The sequence below is a fragment of the Anas acuta genome, chromosome 7, assembly GCF_963932015.1.
Source record: "Anas acuta chromosome 7, bAnaAcu1.1, whole genome shotgun sequence".
Classification (NCBI taxonomy): domain Eukaryota; kingdom Metazoa; phylum Chordata; class Aves; order Anseriformes; family Anatidae; genus Anas; species Anas acuta.
In genome coordinates this window covers 37,702,499-37,727,037 of record NC_088985.1, presented here as the reverse complement: position 1 = coordinate 37,727,037, position 24,539 = coordinate 37,702,499, and the positions used below count along the sequence as shown (strand labels likewise).

The 24,539-nt window shown below is 42.3% G+C and overlaps 1 protein-coding gene across 4 annotated transcripts in view; it reads right to left on the bottom strand.

Annotated features, from left to right (window-relative positions):
• Positions 1-24,539, bottom strand: part of JAKMIP3 (Janus kinase and microtubule interacting protein 3) — an 83,933-nt gene that overhangs the window by 41,381 nt on the left and 18,013 nt on the right. For all 4 annotated transcript variants that reach the window (XM_068689332.1, XM_068689331.1, XM_068689334.1 and 1 more), the window contains exons 2-4: positions 20,110-20,255; positions 10,106-10,335; positions 7,041-7,538 (exon numbers count right to left, since the gene is read on the bottom strand). In XM_068689332.1, the coding sequence (XP_068545433.1) occupies positions 7,041-7,538; positions 10,106-10,240 (633 nt within the window). In that variant the 5' untranslated portion in view covers positions 10,241-10,335; positions 20,110-20,255. The remainder of the gene's footprint in view (positions 1-7,040; positions 7,539-10,105; positions 10,336-20,109; positions 20,256-24,539) is intronic.

The window sequence follows — 24,539 nt, the reverse complement described above, 5'->3', positions numbered from 1 at the left end:
ATTTTCCTTTCCTCAGCACAGACAAAAAAAGCAACAACAACAAAAAAAAAAGTGCAAAGTGTACTACCTCTCTCTCTCCCAATTGTAATATCTTGTGTCATTACCATGTATATTGCAGTAATAAACTGCACACTGAAAAGTACGTAATATATTACGTATATATTTTGGGTAGACCTGTGCGGTGTCAAGAGTTGGACTTGATGATCCTTAAGGGTCCCTTCCAACTCAGGATATTCTATGATTCTATGATTCTATGATATTTTTAGAAAAGTAAAATTCTCCTTACAGCCACATGTGCCATTTTCCCACCTATGCTGTGGCTGCAGAGAATGCCCCAGCCCGTTTGATTGTTAGCAGAGCAGGGACACAGACCTCTGCAAGGGACACAGAGCTCTGCAAGGGACACAGACCACTGCATCTACCGTGCAGCTGAGGGAGGAGGTGAAAGCCAAGAGCAGTTCATGCTACCATTGCTGCTAGAGGCATTGCTAGAGCTACAGCTCATCAAGAGAAGAGTTCCTCACTGCAGCTAAGCCACAATACACAAGCCAAGCACGACCAGAAGCAGTGGTCCCACACCCTGCCACTCCTTCCCAAGCTCCTTGCCAGAGCTAGGTGATACAACAAGGTGAGCTGGTTCAGGGTATCAGACCATGGGAAAACTGTTCTTTTTCACTTTTGTGATCCATTTTCTGCCAAGGCAGCTCACTGAGCAGGCGCACTCTGTGTGTGCGCGGTCTGCTTCAGGAGAGGCATGATGCTGGGGTGAGGGGAATGTGGCTGGGGGCTCTGGTAGCCTCACAAGCGAAGCCATAAGGTGAAACTACCCTCCTAGGCTCTGCATTTCCTGAGTCTTGCCAGTTGCATGGGTTTTAGGTTATCATTAGATGGCCTTAGAATAAAGCTGTGGCTATCCCATTGCTTCATCTGACTGTCAGGGAGCCCCTTACCCCAGAACCACCCCTGGCACAGCCCCAGCACTGTGCTGCCACACGGCAGCTGCGGTCCATCAGCCATACAGGGCTCTCACCAGGCTCTCACCCAGGAAACCTCTCTTGTAACATCTTCTTCCAGAACTGACCCTCGTCAAAAGGCATTCACTGTCAGCAGTGCATTACCACGCCTCCAGTAACCTTGCCAAGCTGTCAAATACAAGAGGAGCCAGTATATTTCATCTCTGTGCAGTTAAACAAGGGCACACGCAACATCCATCACCAAAAACTATTCAGTGACATGGTTCGGCTACAATACTGGCCAAAGAAGGATTCTATTTGCAGATTGCCTGAATTTCAGCTATACTGAACCAAACAGCATGTTTATAACCGAAAGAGCCAAAGTGTTGCACTGTGCAGTGCAGAAAGGTGAAGTGGTGCAGGTGAAATCAGAATTTGCTGCTCCCACTCGGGGTATAACTAATAAAAAAAAATCCCTCACTAGGCAACAAAGGCTTTTATTTCTGACAACTGGCTTCCTTTTTAGTGCTTGGTGTGAACAGCAGTACACAAAATTGATAGTGTTACAAGTGAAGCTACTTAAATTGTGAGATATTTCTGGATTTATATTAAAATATATTAAAAAATCACTAAGCAGAGTAAATTTGTTCAATGAATAATAATTATTTTCAAACAATTTAAAACAAAAATGTAGCAGAATTAACTGCAATACCATATTTGAAGAACAAGGTACATTGAATGGGAGAAATAACTGCATAAAGATAGGAGGAGAAAATACTCCTGTCACCCACAGGAGAAATTTGTACATGTATGGTACCTCACATATACTTAACTGATAGCTAGGTGCTAACAGAGTGATCTGTTAAATTATTCCACCATGTGCTTTTGAAAACCTCACCCATGTTCACCCACTAACCCACTTAGAGGTTTCAACTGAATGCTGATTCCCGAAATCCTTCCAGCTGGTGAGCCAAGTTAAATTACAGACAAATAGTTTCCCACAACAATGTTGGATAATTTTTAATGTAGTCTGGGCGAAGGTGGAATAAGAAATGCAGTGGTGTAAATGAGGTTCTAACTACAAATGATTTGCAAGGAAGAGTTAATCCCTTTGAATAATTTGTCTAGCTTTCAGTATAGGATGGCTGTTGAGATGCCTTTATACCAAATATAGCGATCTTTTTCCATATAAGGGAACAAAAAGGAGAAGAAAAAGACTGTCAATCACCAATAAAATTAATATTTAAAAAGTCACACACTTTTTCTTGAGAAACGGTCCTTTAACTGTCACATCTTCCCTAATTTACCACTGCCTAGCAGAGCAATCTCAGAGAAGTGCCTGCAGACATGCTGGTTCAGAACATTACTGACAGATTGCTCTCCTCCGTGTCCCTGGTGCTGGCTTACCATAAAGAAGCCACAGAGCTCTCAATGTACAATGGCTTTATATTAAACCTTTTAGTAGTTGTTATTGACTAACTTTTATCTTCATTTGAAAATAAATACTCTCCAGTCTGTAACAAATCTCATTTTTTCAATCTTCCTGTTTTTTGTTTTAGTTCCCCTAAAAAAAAAAAAACAAAAACAAAACAGGAGGAAAGGTGGCTGCAGTTACCACTGATGTTCAACACTTCTCACTTCTGACCAGTTTATGTTTATGTAAAATTTAAATATTTTTACCACATTGAGTTTTCATCTCCACTAAGCAAAACTTGAGGCCAATTAATTCCACGGCATTCTCATGTCTGAAGGGCTGTGTTCCCTGGACGTGAGTACACAGATACAGGGCAGGTTGTTATTAGAGGTAGACCACGCAAATGTAATTAAATACATTCACACAGCATTTAAAGCTGATTTGAAACACACAACTTAAAATTTGAAAAAAGTTTACTAAAATTAGAAATTCTGTAGAAAGGAGGTTGTTGCCATACCTACTTGTTACCATCTGCAATGTGACTTTCATCTTTTACATTAACGTTTCTTAAGCTTCTGAGCCAGGAATAGCTTAACTGGGTTAGTTGTACTTCTCTGTAGATGTTCACACCCAGACTTCACAGACACAAACAGCACAAGCTGTATGTGCAAATAGAAAACACAAGGGCAGAACAATTTGAACACATGCTTTTGCAGAACACATCATTTCCTTCCCTGCAACATTCGGGGGACAGATAGCTGCTCAGCTTTGATGTATGGGATTAGTCTAAAGCTGTCAGCATCAATGAGTAATAGTCAGCCCTGTCACCTGAAAGATATCTAGAAGAAAAAGCATACTTGTTTGGTAAATATTGAGTGGGAACTGCTTCCAAAAGAATATTACACATTGGTAGCCATTACAGTCTGCAGGCCTCCCAGGCTGGTGGTACAAAACTACAAAATTGCCCCCTGCAATTACTGCATCTCTAATTAACAGCCTCTTTGCTGCGTGTGTTGGAGTGGCATGGCATGGCATGAGACTGCAAGCAGGAGGGAGGACCCAGCTTACAATCACATCTGAAAGCATCATTTTGAACACAAGAGTGCTTTGGGCTTAGTTTTTCTGCCGGAGCTGGAGAACAGCACATGCAGGCACAGCGGGTTTGGCTGGCTGCAGTGTAGCCGTGCCTTCCCCAACACCAGCCTCTTCTGGAGAGGGCAAGAACGCAAGGATTCCCCTTGGGAACACAGCAAGGACAGAGCAGGACAGAGCTCAGTAGCTTTGGGTCATTCACTAGGGCTGGGTTTAACAATTTAACAATTTAACTTAATTCACTGTTGTAGTTTTGCTCTGCTGTAGCTTTGACGACTTACTAAGTCATCAAAATGGAATAGTTCATAGTAAAACCAGGTATTTTGAAAGCCTGAGCATGTATATCCTGCATTCCCTTGGCAAATCCCACAAAAGATGGGAAAACAATTCAGCCTGAAGTTAAGAAGATGTTGAAGCACAAAAATGCACTCCATTTTGCTGGAAGCAAATTTGTATGGTTGTGCATTTCCTTTTTGCTATATACTGCATCTTCCTAACACATTACTTCAAAGGTCATCTAATATTTTCCCACATTTTTCTAAATTGAGACACTAGCAAATGTATTTGTCTGTACAATAGAAGAAAATAATTTAAAAGGAAGATAATGGAATAATGTAAGCTTACCTTTTCAAAACAAACTTTGTCTGACTACATATGGAAGTATTTTCCATTCTGCACCTAAGATAAGTCAAATGTACTTTGAAAGTAAATATGAAAATGAAAAAAATTGAAAATGAAAAATGGTACCTATCAGACACAAATAACTTCAGAAGATTATTGCATGTTAAAGGGCTAATATCATTGCAGACCTACACGTGAATGAGTATAATTTAACTTTCTCCATTCTGATGAAACAAAAAAGCAGTATTTTTCAAGAAGTGAAATAGCAATTTGCTCGAAGGTCACTTCCCCTCTTTGTTAAATGACTAAATAATGCATTGTACGCAAATCAAGGAGCTTTTACAGTCCTAACATGAAACTAATAACATTTCAGAACTGGATGCCTGCCACAGCCTCTACATGAGCGTGCAATCCCCAGTCGTGGGCCAGAGGCAACGCAATATGCACGAGCACTGGGCCAGATACAAGCGGGCAGAAATCCACCTGGCTCCTCGTGGGGCTGGGCTGAGCTGCACACAGCGGGGCACGGCTCTCCATCTGCACAGAACCATAGCAGGTAAGGGGCGGTTTCATGAACATGATTAAAGATACAACACTAATATTGTTGGTAAATACCATTGGCAGACGTGGTGGTGACTGCTGAGCCCCGCACCTGCTAGGCTCAGAGCAAAGCCTGCCTGGAGCACGGCAGGATGCCCCGGGGAGAGATGTGGGCTGAGCAGGCACAGCGTTGGTCCCGGGGTGCCAGGATACCTCGGGGGCACAGGGCTGGGATCTGCAGCACTGCTCTGCTGCATGGACAGAGTGGCTCGCACCGGGCTCTTCTGCATTTCCCTGTATATCGGGGCAGCCCCGACCAGGCTCAGTGAACAGGCTTTGCTGATAGCCTCTATCTTAACAGAGGAAAAAAGCGCTTGCTTCGGTATTAGCTTAATTGCTTCGTTAATTGCCTCATTTTCATAGAGAAGAGAGCTTTTATCATAGGATGTGACACCAGCCTTTCCCCTTGAAACATCAGGGCCCTCCCCACAAGGTGCCAGGAGCCAACAGCTCCCATTGAAATCAATTATGGTCAAGTCAATGGAACCGAGAGTACTTAAAGTCATTCAGGAAGCACTCAGGGCTTGGTAAAATGATGGCATTGTGTAATTTAATTAGTACAGTTAGATAATTTCATTCTTTCAAGCAGGAATAAAAAAAAAAACTTTGATTTTCCAAGGCAATTTAGAAAACATAACTTCAAACCACTCTATTCTTTATAACTCAGAACATATTTATTTTATGGCTTCTACATTAGAGGCCATTAGAATGGATTTTCATGAAATGCTTTAAGTTTATTTAGGATGTACATTAGCCACCCTTTCATTCTGATGTATTAAATCAATGTATCTGGTAGTGTATGTTTAGAGAAGAAAGTACTTACACTGCAGGATATTTCTCCAGTATCAATAGATCAGTTGGTTATAAATTATTTTAATATCCTATTCATAAAAATAAAATACTCTATGTGGGCAAAAAATAACAACCTGAAGTCTGAGAGTCCAAGGAGCTAAATAAAGGGTATGCAACGCTGCGTTGCCTAGGGGAGCAGCACCCGGTCTGTCGGCCAGCCCAGTCTCCTTGGTCTGCCAGGACACAGCTGGTATTGCACCAGCCCTGTGGTGGGGAGGTTTTGCAGGATGCTCACTGAAGTATGGCTACAGTGCCATGCTTTCACTTACATTTTGTTGTTGTTGATGGTGGTTGGTTGGTTTGGTTTGGTTTGGCTTTTTTAGGATTTGTACAATAGTCAAATGAGAATTACTTCGAAGGAACATTAATGAGTTTATCCTGAGCCACTGCATACCATAAAAAAAAGCATAGCAAACCCAAAAAGATGATAGCATCAAATAAATACTGAAACAAGACCCTTAATACAGCTCACAGGAGTATGGATGTTACATTTGTTCCCCTGCTCTTGGGAATGACAGCAATAGTTAAGAGAGACAGTCCTGCAAATCAGCTGTGCTGCACTCAAAAGGGTGAGTGAATTTCAGGGCAAGCATCCAAGCTGCCAGTGAAGGAGAAATTGTTCTAAAATCCAGAAAGTGGTGGTGGCATGCCAGGTTTTCATGCAAAGACTTCCCTCTTCCTTCCTGCAGGGAGTTCTCCTGTTTTTCAAGGAACGTGATCCATTTTAACATCCCCAACTAGTTTCAAGGCCCATTGGAGGTATACTCTGAAGCCACAGGGGTGTAGCCTTTGAGAGCCTAACTGTTGTACCTGAGACTCAAACGGTTTGACTAGATGACCAGCTTACATGACGACCCAGCAAGGAGCAGATGAGCAATGAAGGGAAGCAACCCCAGTAACCACCAAAGGAGGAGCATCACCGCTTCACTTGTCCTGGGGGAAAGCCACAGAGGGGGGACACAGAGAGAAAGAAACTCCCTGAACACCTTGCAGAGTGATGGGGGTCATCACCACCAGGTTATAGGACTCTAAACTACAGGATGCAGAGGAAATAGCATTTTGGAATTGCATAAAGCTTATGATGGGATGTTTGCAGGAATGAGCAAAGGCAGGGAAAGGGAGGGTTGAAAGTGAATCAGTGAGGAACAAATGGTGGGGAAATGGAGGGGAAAGGGGCTGATAGGCCCTGTTGTAGACCAAGAAATGAATACATTAGGTAGAATTACCCTAATGCAGCTGGTAACTAAAGGCTTGCTCTTCATACCTGAAAGATGAGCAATATTAATAGGTACTGAGAGACATAAAAAGTTCCATACAAAACATCCTAGCAGGTTTTAAAAAAACATTTTGATATCACTATTAGCAGATAGAAAACGCATTTGAAGCAAGCTGAAAAAATTTGGTTGCTTATTCTCATGCATTTAATGCAGTTCAGCATTGATGTTCATTTTTCTGCTATCAATAACATCAGTGTTATTAAAAACATAGATACAGATAGCAACACATACCAGTCTGCGAATTTCTCTCTCACACTCCCTCTTAATTCTGCTGATTTCCTCTTGATGCAGGTGATACACGCTCCTTATCTCTGCTGCTTTAATTTTGTCAGCTTGGATGACCATAGTTAAAGCCTCTTCCACTTGTTTCTTAGCCCCCTTAAGTTCTGAAATTTCTTGCTGCATTTTTATTTTCTCAACTTCAAACCCCTTCTTGGCCTCCTCCTTTGCCTCTGAAAGCAGCACAGTTTTCACCTTGTCAGGAGCCCCATCACGTACAGCATTGAGGAGGGCCTGTAGTCTCTGGATTTCATTATCTTTAATTTTTATTACTCTAAGTAGTTCAGCTTCATGCTGCCTCAGAAGTGCTTCTCGAACAGCTTGGAGCTCCTTCATTTTCTCTTCATGAAGTTTGACTTTGAGCTCTGTTACCACCACTGTACTTTTATGCTGTTCGTGTTCTTTGATCTGCTTAACTTCCTGATTTTTCTCTCTTTCCAACTTGCTGACCTACATGGGAAGTCAAAAAAGAGCAGTGTTTTTATCGACAAAATTATTTCCAAAAATTATGAGATAATCTAAAAATGGCATGGATCACTTTGCTATGTCAAAATTCGGTGTTATATGACTGTGCCTTAGAGAGAAAGGCCTGCCCGATGTCGTAGTGAATGTACCTGTGAGGTTACACTTGTGCACACATCAGAAGGGCTGGCAAAGTTGGCAGGATGTCAGCGGTGCTGTCCTGGGGTACAAATGAGAGCCACGTGTGTCAGGGGAAAATACAATCCACCTCAGCTTGTTATTGAAGTGGATGTGGCATAGTGGCAGGCATTGCACTAGAAAATATTCCCAGCATGTATTTGCAGTAGCATTTAAAGTGTTTGCATAACTATCTCCTTTGAGCAGGCTTGTTCAGAGGCAGGGAGTGCACATCAATGCTCTCTATCTTTTCTGCCCTAGGATGTTTATCAGAGCAGCCAGTGCATATATTTAAATGCTAAGATTAAGAAGAGGATATTCACAACATTATAATTACTTACTGAAGTGTTTTTTGGGGGAAAAAAAGTTCAGGTCAATTATTTTTAGTAAAGATGTTTTTTGTTTGTTTGTTTGTTTGTTTTTCCTATGATGACACAGGAACATTTTCTTGCTAAGAACATGACTAAATCTCTTTCCCATATGAGAGCACTCTACAGAACCAAACGCTGCAGGCGTAAAGAAAAAAACCTGTGACATTACAGAGAACTGGGATAATTCTTTTAAAGAAAAGGTGATCTGTGAAAAGAGGAAAAAGAATGCTGACAACCCTGTAGAAAAGACATTTCTTCCTCTAGAAATCAGCATAAGTGGAAATACCTGTATATTTAGAAAAAGAGAAACAAAATCATATCATTGCCACTTTGGAAATTACTGATATTGAGGATGAATCTAGGCACCAATAATGATTTTTAGCATCACATCCTATTTTTATAAACAAATACTAAGCATTTGAAATTTCATAGACTTTAATTTGACCAATTTAGTGACCTAGATCCACTAGTGAACACGTTAAGTATCATAAACTTATGCAAGAAGCACAAAACCCAAGTGAGCTAAGCATTAATATCCAAACTCTACATGAAGTATATGCTCAGAAAGAAGACTAACATGTCTGTAACAAGTGCTATAAACAGAAGAATGTTTAAGATAATACACACTCAGGAAATAGCCAGCACCTTATAGAGGAAGTCTGAGTCTATTTTTCAGCTGGTATCTGCAGGTCTCATACCACATCCCCTAAAGAATATGCAAGAAACCAGATGCTAAGCCATTATTTTGGCACACTCAGGCACACAGATCTGAACTGGGCTGTATGCATGTGCATATGCAAGGCATAAAAAGCTCTGTGAGAGCTACTGGGAAGCACAAAACAACTGCATTTTATCAGATGCTTTTTCAGCAATAAATTATGCATTACAAATAACAAAATGTATCTGACCACAGAAGGGTAAAAAGATATTTCAATTTAAAACTAGGAAGTCAAGAAAAGCTATGATGAGAAGCCTTGTATCTAAAAGGACTGAGAAAGGTTGAGGGAAGGAAAATAGGGTCCACAGTCTTAAGCTGTAAACTCTGATTCACAGTAAAATTATTAATAGATATTATACTAAAATATGCGTGTGTGTGTATGTGTATAAGTGTATATACACAAGCACAGACACCGCCTGTGGAAGCTTCCTTAAAAATTAGAATCATGGCCTACAGTGCCAAATTATAATGCAAGTTAATGGAAAACTACAGGATGTAATTCTGTCCCTGGCATCATAATGCATTTCTCTATTAGGGCTCCGGAGCAACCAAAAAGAAAAAAAGTTTATCAGTGGAAACTAATTAGCGATTATTGAAGAACAAATAACATTGCCCTGCCCTTGCTGAGAAAGGTGCTGAGGGTTGTGGAAGAGGCAGCCCAGAGGCCTGGCGGGGCTGCTGGCGGTCTGAAGGACTTTGAGCACAACCTCCAAATGAAATTAGCCTCAGTGTGAAAGAGAAGAACCAGCAAAGGGAACTTCTGACCACCACCGAGTTGTATTCAGAGTCCTCATGGTACCCATCGTCCTAAACAGGTAGGTACTTACTAGGAAAACTTCTAGCATGAGAAACAAAAAGGGTGCACAGCTTCAGCCCAGCGCCATGGCCATGCCCCCTGTTTGGAGCAGCTGTGTGCTCTCCCAGGTCTCCTGCTGTCATGAAGCTACGTGGTTTTTGGGCTTCGTTTCCTCCCTGATCACAAGAGCAAGCATGCGAACCGCTGCTGCCCGGCACCCGCAACCTTGTGCCCCTGGGTTTACAGATGGGGAGCGTTTGGCTTGAAATACAAGGGGAACAGTTTAAAACACGACATGAAGGGGCTCTGTTGTTTTACACAGAAGGCTAGTCCCTGTCGCTCACATGCATCACCCCAAGGATTTATTTCTGAAGTTGGGTACAAGTTGACTACGTGTGGGGCAGCAGGCAAAGAGAGGTGGGAGCAAGACAGCGCAGGCTGCCTTCATTTTAATCGCTGTGGGAGGGAAAGGAGAGGAAAGGAAGACACACACCTTACTCTTCTCCTGCTGGAGCTCGATCTGGATGTCGGTGAGCTTCGCCCTGAGCTCCTCGTTGGCAGCCTGCAGGGCGGCCAAGGCGTCGGGCCGCTCTCCCCGGGCGCGGCTGCTGGTGCCCTTCCTCGACATGGTGAGGCGGCGAGGCAGGGTGCTGGCGCAGGCCCCGCCGTCCCGGCGCTGCGGCTGCTCCTCCTCGCCGCGCCCCGCTACATCTTCTCACTCGCCTGCAGGGAGGGAAGCAGAGGAGAGCCATGAGCAGGCTGCTGTCACCGCAGAGCACGGCTGGGTGTCACTGCCCAGAGCACAGCTGGGTGTCACCGCCAACAGCACGGCCGGGATTCAGCATCTTCCGCAGGACTTCGAGGTGTGCCACTTGGAAGCGGTTTGGGGGGCTCATACATGCCAATAGCCAGCACCACACCGCTTCCCCACAACTGCCTTTCATACAGATCAGCTGGTTTATAGAAAATAAACACTTCTGATGGAAGCTGCTTCACCATTTTGTTGCCACACAAAATTAAGAGAGGTCAAGTCAGACAGCATCCTGCTCATTACCACCTGAGCAGTGCTTTAAAGGTACAAAAAAAAGAAAAAAATAATAAAAACATGAGTTTTAAAGTCATTTTTTACTCCTCTAACCATCACTGCACCTGGAAGGAGGAGCAGCAGACAGCTGGATACTCTGGGAAGCATGAGGTACAGCTAAAGTAGCCCTCCCTGACCTGAAGCAAGGGCTGGACAGAGCTCAGCTGCAAAAATATTTTGGTTTATGCCTGTCCAGAGCATAAGATTTAAATCATAAGCTATAAACATTTTTCATCTCTTCATCTGCACTTGGATTTACACAGACCAGAGGCTACAGACGTTCTGGAGGGACGTCCTAGCTCCATCCCCTGGCACCCTCATGGCTTGCAGAGAGCTACAGCAGAGAAAACCACTTTCAGTGCAGGCAGAAAGACTTTATGATCTTCAAAAAAAGTCTTACAGAAAAAAAAAAAGGTTTGTTTTCCTCCAAATCATTTTAAGAAATTCATAGTAAAAGTAATACAAATAGTAAGAAGATACAGAAGCAAGCAGAGGTTATATAAAGGCAACAGGAGCTGTCCATGCCAGCACTTGTGGTGTATCATCAAAACAACTTATATCTATACATGTTTACCTAAGTCTGGTAACAATGTAGTAGTTTTATTTACACTAAAAGGTTATTTTTTTTACTAAATCTAAATAAACAGAACTGAGAATCCAATTCTTCTATTAAACAGGGAAGAGCTGGACAAAGTGGATCCATCTTCAAAGAATTTATCCATTTGTATTGTTTGTGCTCTGTGTCAACCCACTAATCCCAACACTCTCATAAACAACACAGCATACACAAGTTCTGCAATGACAACTTCAGATTTGTCAACAAAACACCTGCTGTAACAATAAATACAGTTCTAAAACTACATTCCAGAATTATTTAACTGAGACAAGAATAAACAACAACGAATGCCCTGGAATTGATAAACGTATAAAACTAAACTAAAATAAAAGTATAAAACTGCCAGATGTAGATGGCATAAGACAACACAAACTCATTCCAAAGAACTTGTAGTCTGAGATGAAGGCAGATGAAGGTAGGGAGAAACGTGATTTTTTTAATATATGTTAATGCCATTTTTGTTGCTGCATCCATCCTATGATTCAGAAAATTCTATGAGAGTTCTATGTAAAAGTAAATAATTAGCCTATTAATCAAATCAAGTGAAATTCCCATGTTCTGTGGGTTGCATGCACAGAGGTGAACGTGACTGACATTGTCACAGTTTGTCCTTGCTTCATTTGACTCATTCCTCTCAGCTGTTGATGCAGACTGACAGTCCATTAACGTTTTGTACTTGATCACTACGTGCTGAACAAGTCATACAGGCTGCTGCCAGTTCTTCCTCTGGTCAGTACTTAATTCATTGCTTATTGATAGTATGAACAGATTTAATTTAATAGAAACAAAAGGATAACAAGAAATTCTGCACGAAAATGCCATGTCCTAGAGGCTTCGTTTGGCACTAGAGCAGTGGAACAGGAGTGCCATCCTAAAATACACTTGTTCCCTCAATGTTTCTTTCATAATTTGTATAATTCCAGGAATTTTTCTTATAGAAAAATACTTTGTCAAAGCACTATGGGAGAAAAAAAAACCATCAGCAGCACAAGCTCCTTTGTAATTATACCATGCAATTTTCCAGTCTGTAGATTATGGGCTATGGGTGTGAAAATCCAGTTCGTTCACATTTAAAGGATAAACAGCAACACGCATGCAAAGAAAGTTGTCTCTGCTTCTCTGGGCAAAACTGACTCAACTGTCATTTTTAATTGTTAAGTTATCAGTGAAAAATAGGAGTGATTAATCGGTGATTAATGGGAGTGAAATTAATGGGAGAAGTAGCTGAATTTGGGGAGTAACTGTGCAAAGTTGCTGAGAGATGGGAAGACGAGACTTGGAGAAACATGGTTGTTTCTTTCTGTGGTGCTTGCCTTTGTAGCCTTGAAGTTTCTATAGAAAAAATGTGTTTGGTCATTCAAAGAAATGAAAATAAATAAAAATTTACAGACGTAGCCTGAAAAATCCCTAAGGAGAATGCAAAGATGTTCTTAGTGTTTAAAATTCATGCTTCTTTGTATAAGAAGATGCAATGCATTAGCAATTACCCTACAAAAGAGGCTTCTTATAGAAAAAAAAATGGGGCAGTCTCTAGCCACAGGCACTGAATTCTCCTGCGATGAATGAAGCATTTGTGCATATTACAATGATTTTCTTAAACAATATGTTGTAATGATAGATGTAGTAGGTGGAGTCTGGTTATTTCACAACCTGAGGAAATGAGAAGCAACACAATACAAGCTTTTAATTGCTAATATGTAAATGTTAGAGAACTAATCAGAGAACTAATAATTTAATGATACAGCAATTTGTCAGAATAATTTAAATCAGAATGGTTATTTTCAATAGGCAAAAGCTACAGGATTTTTCTTTGTTTACAGAAAACACAAGCAAGGAACTCAAACAGGAAACTAATCTGAAAGGCAAAAAAGTAATGAGAGGTATGTTGCACAAGCCCAGCAGCTGATTTTCTGGGAGACTGTGCAGTAACAGTGCAAATACTCAGATACCCTGCACACACACCAGCTATTTCACCAGCATGTGCTGGTGTTGGCTCAGAGCCTCTGGGGAGCACCACAGGGAGAAGCCCACCATCCTGGCACTGCCCTTGCCTGGGCAGGGGCCAAGGGGTTTCTAAGCACAGCTCACTTGATGGGAACTCTGTTTTTAGGATTAGTGGCGCTAACGTGCCCTCATGCTTCCAGAGTTTGAGCTTTTCATTTTTGTTGAAAATATTACTGAGGTTTTCCTGTATGAGTCAACACATTTCGTACCAAGCATCTGCCTAAGTATGTTTTTCCCCTACTAAAAACAGAACAAAACAAAACAACAACAACAAAAAACACAGATAAAATAGCATATTCCAAGGAAGAAAGGCTTGTATTGCAACGTTTGCTTTAAGTGTGTCTACAAAACCGTTGAAGATAAAGTATAAAAGCAGCCCAGATCTGGTAAGCTGGAGGCCTGTCAGAGGCCCCAGGAGCCCAGCTTCAGCCAAGCTTTGCCAGAACAGGCTGCTAACACCCAGTACCCATTCCCCAGAAAGCAGGCCCAGGAGAATTTCTCCTCTGACAGCTCTGCTGCAGCTCATGTAAACATGCCCATGTCAAATCCCAGGTGAGAATGGAAAGAGACAGAGCAAACTTTCAGGTCCTATGGACTCACATCAGTTCAGCGTGGGCAAGGGGTCCAGCATCAGGAGCATCCTCCAAACTGGAATGCTAAGGCTTTAATGAGATTTTCTTAGAGAAAAATCAGCTCCCTTGCCAGTACTTAAAGTAATAAGCTTGATTCAAAAAGAACCACACAGAAATTAGCTGAGGACTATTTTAATTAAGTCTTTAAAGCTGAAAAAAGGACATAATGATAAAACTTGAATGTAGCCAAGAAAAACATCCAAGGATTAAGAGATATGGATAATAGGAATTTGATCAGCCTTGGTAATGATCTGTCTGCAGAATGTACTACTACAGTGAGAGCTGCAGAACAATAGAAAACTGCCCTGCACACCACGCTTCCAAGCTCAAAACCTTGTAGGGAAGGTTTCTCAGAGGAAGACACACGAGACAAAGAGTGCACTTCTCCTGTCCCAAAGTCAGAATGGGCTGCATTAGTTGCAGATGTACTCATACACACAGCAAAGTGGAAGGAGCCTGCAGAGGAGGGGGTTGTGGTAGCATCTCCATGTGCTGTTAGAAGTCAGCAGGCAAGGAGTGGCAGTACCCGCCAGCGATGCTACAACTGCTGTTATTCCTGGATGTATCAGACCTCAGGCCCTGCTGCTGGGTGCCCTGCACATCCCTTCTGAAATGGAAAAGGCAGATACTGGATAAAGACAGAGAGGGAAGTGCTCCTTGCCCTGCTGGAGCACAGGGGCTCAAGGTCCCCTCCCTGCAAGGCAGGGACCAACCCACCCCTTTGGCTACAAACCCAAATCCTTGTCCTTCCCGGAGAAGGGGGAGAGGAGGGATGGGAAATCAGCCTAGGGCTGTGGACTGGGAGCTCCAGTGTTACTAAATGCTCACTTTAATTATTTACTTTTGTCTAATTCTATGCAAATTAATGAATGATTAGTGAGTGATGCAAAGATTTTAGACTGTCTATACTCATGAAACTCCACTGGGTTTCAAAGACATTAGTTTTAAAGACAAGAAGCACTCAGGCTCTTGAGCTAAACATAAAAAGATTAAAACACAGTTTGAATGATATTTACTATTATTGACAAGGTTCATTTATCTCTGGAAAACCAAGAAACATAACCTGAGTTGCTGCTCACCTGCAAGAACATTGATTTTGAAGGCAAAGCAGAAAAGAAAAAAAAAAAAAAATCGTTATTAGTATTTACACCAGACTTTGTGTCAGAGAGAACAAAAGCATCAATAAGCACGTTACCCAAACCATTCATTTATCACTGCTTTTCTGTGCCAAAGAGAACCGCAGGAAGAATAAACAAAAGACATACAGGCACCGAGCACGTACTCACTGCCACACAGCCTGTAATTTACTCCCTGGGAGCGGGCCAGTTCGGGAGGCAGTGTCCTCTGCTGCTCCGCATCTCCTCAGGAGGTTTCGGCCCCTCCATCGAGCAGTTTGCCTCCTGTTTGCTGCCCAGCCCCACGCTCTCTCAGGCAGTGCTAGGTTCTGATTTGGGGTGAGAAGGGAGCACTGCCACGGGTGCAGGAGGCAGCAGGAGCTGTCTGCCCTGCACGACCCCACGAGCTGCGGGCTCCCAGCCCTTGGGTGGCACATCTTCTCCTAGCTGGGACATGATGGGATAAAAACGCTGCCAAGGATGGGCACAAACCATGGAGGAAAAGTGGATCCCAGCTCTGTTCTCCCCCTCGGGAGAAGCTCCTGTGGCTGCAGGTGTCCCATGGCCGGCAGATCACAGAAATGACTGCAGAATCGGCTCGGTTCGGGGCTCCTGGCCACAACCCCTCAGAGAGTCAGGTCGATGGACGCAGCATAATGCATCAAAGGAGAAAACCTCAAGGCAATGATCTTATTTTCAAGAACTGGTGAGAGGCACAGAGGATGCTTCGAGCCCTACAGATCAGAGTGGGATTTACATGGTTTAGAACCATTCGTCCTTTTGGCGTATGCTGAATTGTTTTTCCGAGGGATAATAATGGGAAAACAGACTGGGCAGAGTAAGGCAGCTTTCCAGTGGCAACCATGAGCTTCTGTGCCTGCAATGAATCAAGCATCATTGTTGTAAAGCATGAAAGTAGTTATTTGTATTTCAAAAAAAGTCATGGTCTTGTAATGCTGAACAGTGGTGTCTGTTGGTGCATGCCTGTGCACACATGAGCCATCTGGGGGCTGGTGGACAAACGCCAGCCTTAAACGAATACTTCTCCCAAATGCTGTGAGAAAAAATATTCATAAAAAATATTTCCCAGCCAACACCGTTGTACTTAGACAGAACTCAGCAGAGAGTTTGTCATGCTGGAGAAGGGATGCAAATCAGGCAGACATGGCTTTCCCTGCCACCCCGCTCTGACGGCTGGCTGAAGCGTGGTGCACCCAAAAAGCTAACGCTGAGGTGCCAACCCCCAGCAAACAGCCCAGCTCAGGGGGATACTGTCTGCACAGTCCTGGGCAGTAACGGGCAAAAAACACATTTCTGATACATGAGGTATGTCGCCCTTGAATTTTATTTTATTTTTCAATGAGTTCTGTAGAGGGGAATCTGTGAGGCATTTTAGTAGTAATGTCTTCACATTTCTGATACAGGGAGAATATATTATAGATATATGAATACGATTCCTGGTATGTTTGATATTGAAAATAGCATCAATTATGCATCATAAGGTGTCTTTAGCAGGGCTCATCACTCTTTTTGCCTCCTGACTTGTAGTTCAGACATCAAGGCTAATTGGAAAATACATTTTCTAGTCAACATTTTCTGAAACCAGAGTTTCACCACACTTGAATTAAATTAATAGAGTGCTACCAGAGTACCAATATTTTAAACAAAACAGCTTAAACAAAACACCGTTCTTACAAATACTGGACATTTGAAATATATGATACGAGCTTGTGAAAATGCTGTCCTTTTTCTGTTTTGAAAAGCTATTATAACTAAAGGCTTTATACAATCCTTTTTCAGTCTCTGGCACACCTCAGAATATTGTAATAGAAAGAAAATGCAATATGCAAATGCACAATGTAACTCAGCCATAGACAGGTATGTTTGATATGGTTGAGTTCCCACTTCCTGATATGGGGAAGCTCTTCTTGAGTAATCTCAGTTTTTCACTTGGGATTTCAACAGTTTATAAATCTGAATAAAAGAAAATTAACTGGCTGTCCTCTGAAAGGTGGTTTCATGCTGGGTCAAAGTGCTGTTTTTGTGATGATTTTTTTATGCCTCAGAGATAACAGTTTACTGTGCGACTCTCTCATGATTAAAAAATAGTTAAAAGTAGTTAAAATTGAAAACCAAATACTATATTAAATTGAAAAAAAAAAAATAAAAAAATTGTTAATGCAGTTTGACATGACGAAGCTGCCATGGCTACGGTTGCAAGATAACCTTCAGGACGTGAACTCTGCTATCAAGCAAAAAATGGTTCAAGCCTTGCTAGCCTATGCATGGGCAAACCCCAGCAGCGATATCTATGACAGAACCAAACTCCACACGAGCTGGCACTCGCTCCTAGGGTGGTTTGCTGTCCCACCAGCCCAGGCTGACCTTATCCCCATCCCAGGAGGACGGCGCAGCCCCAGCAGGGTGGCATCGTGCTGCAGGGAGGGCAGGGTCACCCTGGGCTCACCAGACTTGGGAAGGGAGGGATTAAGGAAGAGGAAGGGAGTATGTTTTGATGTGATACTCAGATCTTATTCTGGTTTTGGACTGTGCTTTGCCGAGTTTCAGTAGTGAAACCAGCATAGGAAGTGAATGATAGACCATTTTTAAAAGGGAAGCCATGTCAAGTCTCATTTCTTTGAATCCCCAGTTTTAGCAGAAGCAACGGGTACCAAGAAGAAACTAGAGCACTTTCCAGAGTTCACAGATCCCTGGGTATCCCATGCAACCTTAATTTAGCACTACTATGAACATACACATATTATATATACTTACATGCATATATTTATATATATATTTAGAAATATATAATCAAACTCATCTCAGTTTGTTTGTTTGTTTTTAAGAAGACCAAATGTAGTTATCTCAACTTCCAGTATTTGTCTCAACCACTCTTTTGCTGAGAAAGTTTCAGGCTTAAAACAAAACATGCGTAAAATCTGGCAGAAGACAGCAAAGTAAAACACAAGCACACAGGGCACAAATTTAGGATGCAGAAGACTTGAATTCTGGGCCCTACTTCTAACCAACTGCTGTACTGACTGGGAAACATCATCTTGTCTTGAAGATTTCCACTCTGAAAAGAGCTAGTGCACACTTCTGTATGCCAGCAAGACTCTTGTGGACTACCCACGTGCACCTACTGAGTGCACACACTTATCAACAGTTAGCTGTTCTAGGGTAAACCTCAGTTTTCATAGGGAAAAACAAACACAATATTTCCCAGCATGGAACAACTTCTAAAACTTAAATATGATGACATAGTAACTGGTTTAAAAACAAAACAAAACAACAACAACAACAAAAAACCAGCACCGTACAGTAATGCATTTCTGCAGATGGATCTCTAGCCAAAGTTTTGCTTAGGATTAGATCAATTCCAACAACAGCTTTAACGGACACATGTCAAATCCTGACTGACCTGAATTTTTCCTCAAAGATTAATCCCTCACCCACTGTTAGCTTTAACTCATTGATGGGTGGACCAAGGTTACAGAATCCAAAGCAAAATCCTGAACCCTGTAAGCTACACATAAATTGTTTGCCTGCTGCATCACATGCACTTGCATATAAACCCCAACCACTGATTTTTCATAATAAGTTTTACATAATTTTTTTTTGGTTTGTTTGTTCTTTTTAATGCAAGGTACGGGTGGCTGTTCAATCTGTGAATAGCCTACATAGTTAATAAATAGTTTCCAGTAAATACAAAGAAAGTAATGAAATTTAAGTACTAGAAGACCTAATTGTTACTAAATCTGAACAGGTAGAGCCTGATATTTTAACACCACAAGTTTAACATTACCTAAGCAGGCCACCTTTCCTACTTTCACATCTCTTGTGACTAAACTGCTGAAAGTAAAGAAATTATATAAGTTAGAAACAGTAACTATTATGTAGAAAAATATTTTTTCTTTAGATATTCTTCAGTACTTTAGGTACAAAAATACATTGGAGTTATTATAATAATATTACAAAAATTCACCTATCCAAATTCTCAGTTAAACTGGAGCAACTTGGAATAATTTCACTGATTTGTGTAGGATTATTAGCGAGGAGTGCATCTCAGACTTAATTCTGTCAGCTTAATGTTGTGTCATTGCATTATCTTGATCACAAACAAACTGCCTGAGCAATGCCATCCATTTTCCCAAGGAATTCATCCCTGTATAATTAACTACAATCAACTGTAACACAGATGGCGTCGTATGATCCAAAAGCGCTTTATAGAAACCTTTTAAGCATGTTATTAACATCCCTAAATAACTAACTATTTAATGCTACCTCTCCAACCCTCTTCTGCATGAACACACAACACAGCTGGATTTGAGAGAGCAAAAGGCAGCATTTAATTGCAGCACTGTTATAAAAGAATTTCAGCTCTTGGATTTATTCAATTTATAAATGAGTTTGTAAATAACAGGCTCTACTGTGGCAAACAAAAACATTGCATTTTAGATTTCATAAATAAGACTAATTTTCAGAATGACTCATCCTCAGCAAACTCAGCATTGTGGAACTGGACAGCGTGGAAGGACACTGATGGGAGGTAGAGCCTTTCTTTAGCCTGACCATGGCTTTCCAAGTGAACAAAATACATTTTTTTTTATTACATTTTGTTCCTTTTATAACTAGGTGTGTGCCCAGCCCTACACTGACTAAAACAACAACAACAACAACAAATTTAACTGCAACAAACAAGAATTTGAATGGGAAGATAAATCTGAAAAATCTGAATGAAAATCAATTGCAAGTTGTTAAATGCCCATCAAGCTCTAATGCAAAGCTGTTCATTCACCCCTCCCCGACGTTTATTCCTTGGGGTCAGATTACTTCAGACCTGTTTTCTCATTATCTTAAATTACCTTGTCTTGACAGTTGCTGAGATTCTGCTCCCTAATTTCAGCCCACCTCTGCCCACTTACTTGACAGGGAGCAAGCCCCTTGGCCCATAAGCTGATTAAGAAAGAAAGCAAAAATATGATCAAACAGACTTGCTGGAGACTTTTTCTGACCCTTTTAGCAGGGACAGGCTGGAGTACCCACCGAAGACAGCAGCGCTGGGGATTAGCACCCTTCCTCTCCCCCAAACATCTGTTTGACGTGGGCAGTCCCGCTGAGGGCTGGATGTCCGAAATTTCATGGAATCATGTATGAGCCTGATGGCATGGTCTCAGCTGGGAAGATGGTCCCTGGGAAAGACCAAGAGAGCTTTTAGTAAGTTCTGGTAACGGGAAGGTCTGTATTAAAGTAACTGACGAGGCAACGTGCTGCTCCTCGGGCTTCTGGCTAGAACATTGGTGGAGAAGGTGAAAGAGAGAGTGATGTCCTATTTAGAGGTGACAAATGAACACATTACCGTGACTTAACATTTGGTTCTCAGTATCACACAGTGGGGTTTCTTAATATTTGGAGTGGGGAGCATTAAGTAAATATTCAGTATAGGAACTGGGCTGGCAAAATCGTAATGAACACAACAGAGTCATTTATATCTATTGTTACCCAATTAGCTGGAGTTATTCTAAGTACACAGATTTCTATCACATTATAACATAATGGCGTAGGGAAGGGAATCATTTCCAGAACCAGTTTTTATTTCTGTGCTCTGGGGTTATTAACTCAGTTTTACTGTCCTTGCTGAAGGAAGCCAGCAGTTTGCTGCAGCAGAGCTCTGCGAGGTTCAGTGAGAGCAGTGCTTGCTAATTGTGGGGTTTCCTCCCTGTCTGTGTACCATGGCTTAAAACACTCTGAGAGATGGGAGAGCAGTGTAAGATTGTGTCCTCTCCGAGGGAAGAGAGGGACACAAAAGAAGACTAAGTTATACACGGATACAAGAGACAAAACACGGGTGTTACTACTATCATTTCAGTTGAGAAGCCAGGCTTTGACATTCACAGCAGCAGTTCTGAGCTCGAGTAGCACCGCCTTCAGCAGCAGCACATCACCACTGCTTCCCTGTAGAACCTGCTGCCCACTGCCCCATGGAAGCAAGAGCAGGCACGGCCACTGCCTGTAAAGCCACAGGGACAACGCGAGTCACTCTGAAAACACTCCTGGCACCAAGCCCTTAGTTGCCTGTGAATCCTGTTGAGGAGATAAGAACTGCAGTATTTAGCTTACTGCACTTTGCTGTGAAATGAGCACTGAAGCTGCTGGAAATGTGATACCAGATTAAGGTCTCAATTCTATATATTTTGTTTGTGTGTGATGCAACAAACTTGTAATAGAAACCCAAAAAGCTTCAACTGGATAATGTGAACTGCTTTTCTTTGCTTCCTGAATTTCACTGAAGATCTCACACATGAAGCAAAATGAACTGTAATTAAGAAGTGTTGAAATATAAAATAGATGGAGACAGATCTAAGTGAATAACAGAAAATAGCAGAAACCCCCCTTTTTTTTTTTTTTAAAGTACATGAGAACAGGTACTGGATTTACCACTAGTATCTTTTGGGATACCAGGTCACTGTATGAAATAAACTTCTGTATAACTAATTAATTCATATGCTTTCACAGGTTTCACGATTCACCCATTAATCAGCAAGTGATCAATGTGATCAATGACTACTCTCAGCTAATGTCAAAATACACAGCTCCTTGATACTGCACATTTTAATAGCATAGAGTTGCCTGTTAGGAGAATCTGAGTTCTAAAATCCCTTTTAGAAAAGGCTTTCATATTTATATGGGTATATATTGTTGGACAGCTCCACAGAGTAGCTCCACTACGTATCTAGAAAGGCTGAATTTATGCAAGGGATGAAGATGCCAGACAGAAACAGTGCGGTCGGGAACAGCTGTAACCCCTTGTGGCCTCACTCACAGCCCTCTAAAATCATGCGTTTTCCATTTATTTCACCAGGTTGTCAGATAGGCACTTGAGCCAAGTTCCACTCGAGTCGGTAGGAAGCTTGCCATTCACTAAAAGGATCCGGTCATTACAGTAGTGGGAAGTGACTGCCTGAAAGGCACTTCTCCCCAGCAGCAGCTCAGCAAGCACAGCCCCGTCCATAGGCTGCCAAGCCCAGCGTGCCGCCAGCATGGGATGGGTTCTGGGGGTCAGGGGGGCAGCGAGGCTTTGGACGTGGAGCTGGTGTTCATCCTCAGAGCCAGGAGCACAACGGCTCGGCAGAGCCAGCTCCCTGGAGACCCCGGCTCTCCTGACAGCCCCTGCCTGGTCCTAGCACAGTGGCACAGCATCTCCCATGGCAGCACCAGCCCGTGCACCAGCACAGCTTGGGGAAGGATGGGTGAAAAAATGGGAATTAGCTGGGGAGGATGCGGACAGCAGAGCTAGCAGAATGCTTTAACAGAAAGCACCGCTTTTTAAATTATTATTTGCTTCCAGTACTCAAAGGGCCCATTGAGACCAACCACTTTTTGGCAAATAATCTATCAGCTTGGGGTCGGAACTCAGACTTGCTCCTGTAAATCACAGCTGAGCCCCAGGCACTCGGGTCAGTAGCAAAGAACCCTACTGACACGTGTTATGAAGCCAACTAAAGCAAGAGCCAACACATCCTCTAATCTGTGCCAAGTACTGAGGTACTCAGGACCTGGAGAGGGAGGAATTTTGTCTGGCTAAGTGCATGTTTCCAGCTATAAGAAAATCATCTTCATCTTTTGAATTAAATTTAAAACATGAGTAAGATTTAAAATAAACAACATCAACAAAATGAAACAAACCAAACCAACAAACCTGACTCAGTCCAGGCCCTGGAAGATGGCTGAATAAAATCCTAAAGGCAAAATACTCTCCCAGATAATGGAACAGAAAGACTCATGAAGCTTGCAGTAACAGAGCTCATGTTTCCAGACAGCAAAGCAAAGCTGTGACTAGAAGGGAAACACTCAAGCACGTAGGAAAGGCCCCACCGAGGAGCAGGACATGCCCCACGTGTCGTGGAGCAAAGCCTTCCCAGGCCAGAGGCACGTCACTGGAGGTGCTTCGTGCTAAGGATATGCAGATGCAGTGCTCTTTCACTCCTGCTGACCTTGTCAAGGTGATTTCTGCTCATAGGTGGCTGTGCATTAACCAGATACACGTGACTGAGAATTTTTAAGCTATAATCTGATTTTTACTGTTATTTATTTATTATTTTTTAAGCTGATTTGATTTGAGATGCTGCATCTATCTTCCCAGTCGATTTGCTTGGCAGGCAGATATCCATTTCTCTGCAGTTTTTTTTACAGACCAGTGAGTGGGTTTAAGGCTTCCTTCCAGCGTGGCAGAACCAGAACCATCTAAAATGAAGTCAAGAACCCAGTCCTTTAGGGAAACCTTATTTTCAGCACAGGAGCTGTGTAACCTCTTGCTTATTTCTTTAACCAAGACTAACAGCCAGAAGAGAGGCTAACTTCCATGGAAAATCACATCCAGTTCACATACATCATCATGCTGAAGGTACAGCGCTACTAACAGGGATCATGTAGATTGACCCTTCTATTGCTGCACGAAATGTAATCAGCAACAAATGTAAAAAAATAATTGGAATGAGCATCTCAGAAGGTGCTTCATCCCAAAAAGTATGTGTGTGTATGCAGAGAGAAAGCCAACAGAAATTGTACCATGTTTCACAGCCTCCTGTTACTTGGACCAAGAAGGACAAATGCACACAGAGGATTAAATCTCTAATGGCACCAGGTAACACACGTGGCTCTACCTGCCATCAAAAGACTTCCAGGGACCAACATACAAAGGCAAAAATGAAATGAAATATAAACCCAGGTACAAACTGAAGATGTCCATAGAACTCGAGATGTGTTTATGCCAGTCAGCACAGGTCAGCATCGGCTGCTAACATAATTGTGTATAACAAGAGCAGTTGTTCTTGTACAGCTAAGTCTTGCCATTCTAAAATACAGAGTACAATTTGCCGTGCATCCTTTAATCGGGTTATTTCAACAAAAAGCACCTACTTTATCTAGCTCCCTTCAAACAGGAGTGTCTGTTCTCAGGTTCTCAGGATTTGCATTTAGAAACCAGCGGTGAAAGCAGACAGCTTCAAGTACCCGATGCCACCACAAATGATGAGAAAGACTTCATCTCTCAGCTAAGCCAGGTATGGCTTCAAAACAAAACATTAACGAGCCAAAACCTTGTGGTCTATCCACAAGTGGAATCGGGTCCCAAGCACCCTTTGTAGTCCTGGAGCTCTGTTAATTTGCCGTCAGTGCTGTAACTCTGTAACTTTTGTAACCAAAAAAACACATCACAGAGGAAATCTTCTGCGATACCACACTTGCTCTCTTGGCCCTTAAAGCACCAAGGACTAAGTCACTCAGCCCCGAGTGGCATCTTCTGCAGCAAGGCCTGCTGATGCCGCACCTTGGGAGAACCTGCTCACAGGCAGACCTCTCCCTCCCAAGGACTTGTTCAGGATGGAAGTAGTGCTAGCCTTGCTTTTCTTTGGGAAAATAATCTATATCAAAGAACTGGGGAAACATTGTCCCAGACATCTCCATTTATAGAGAGG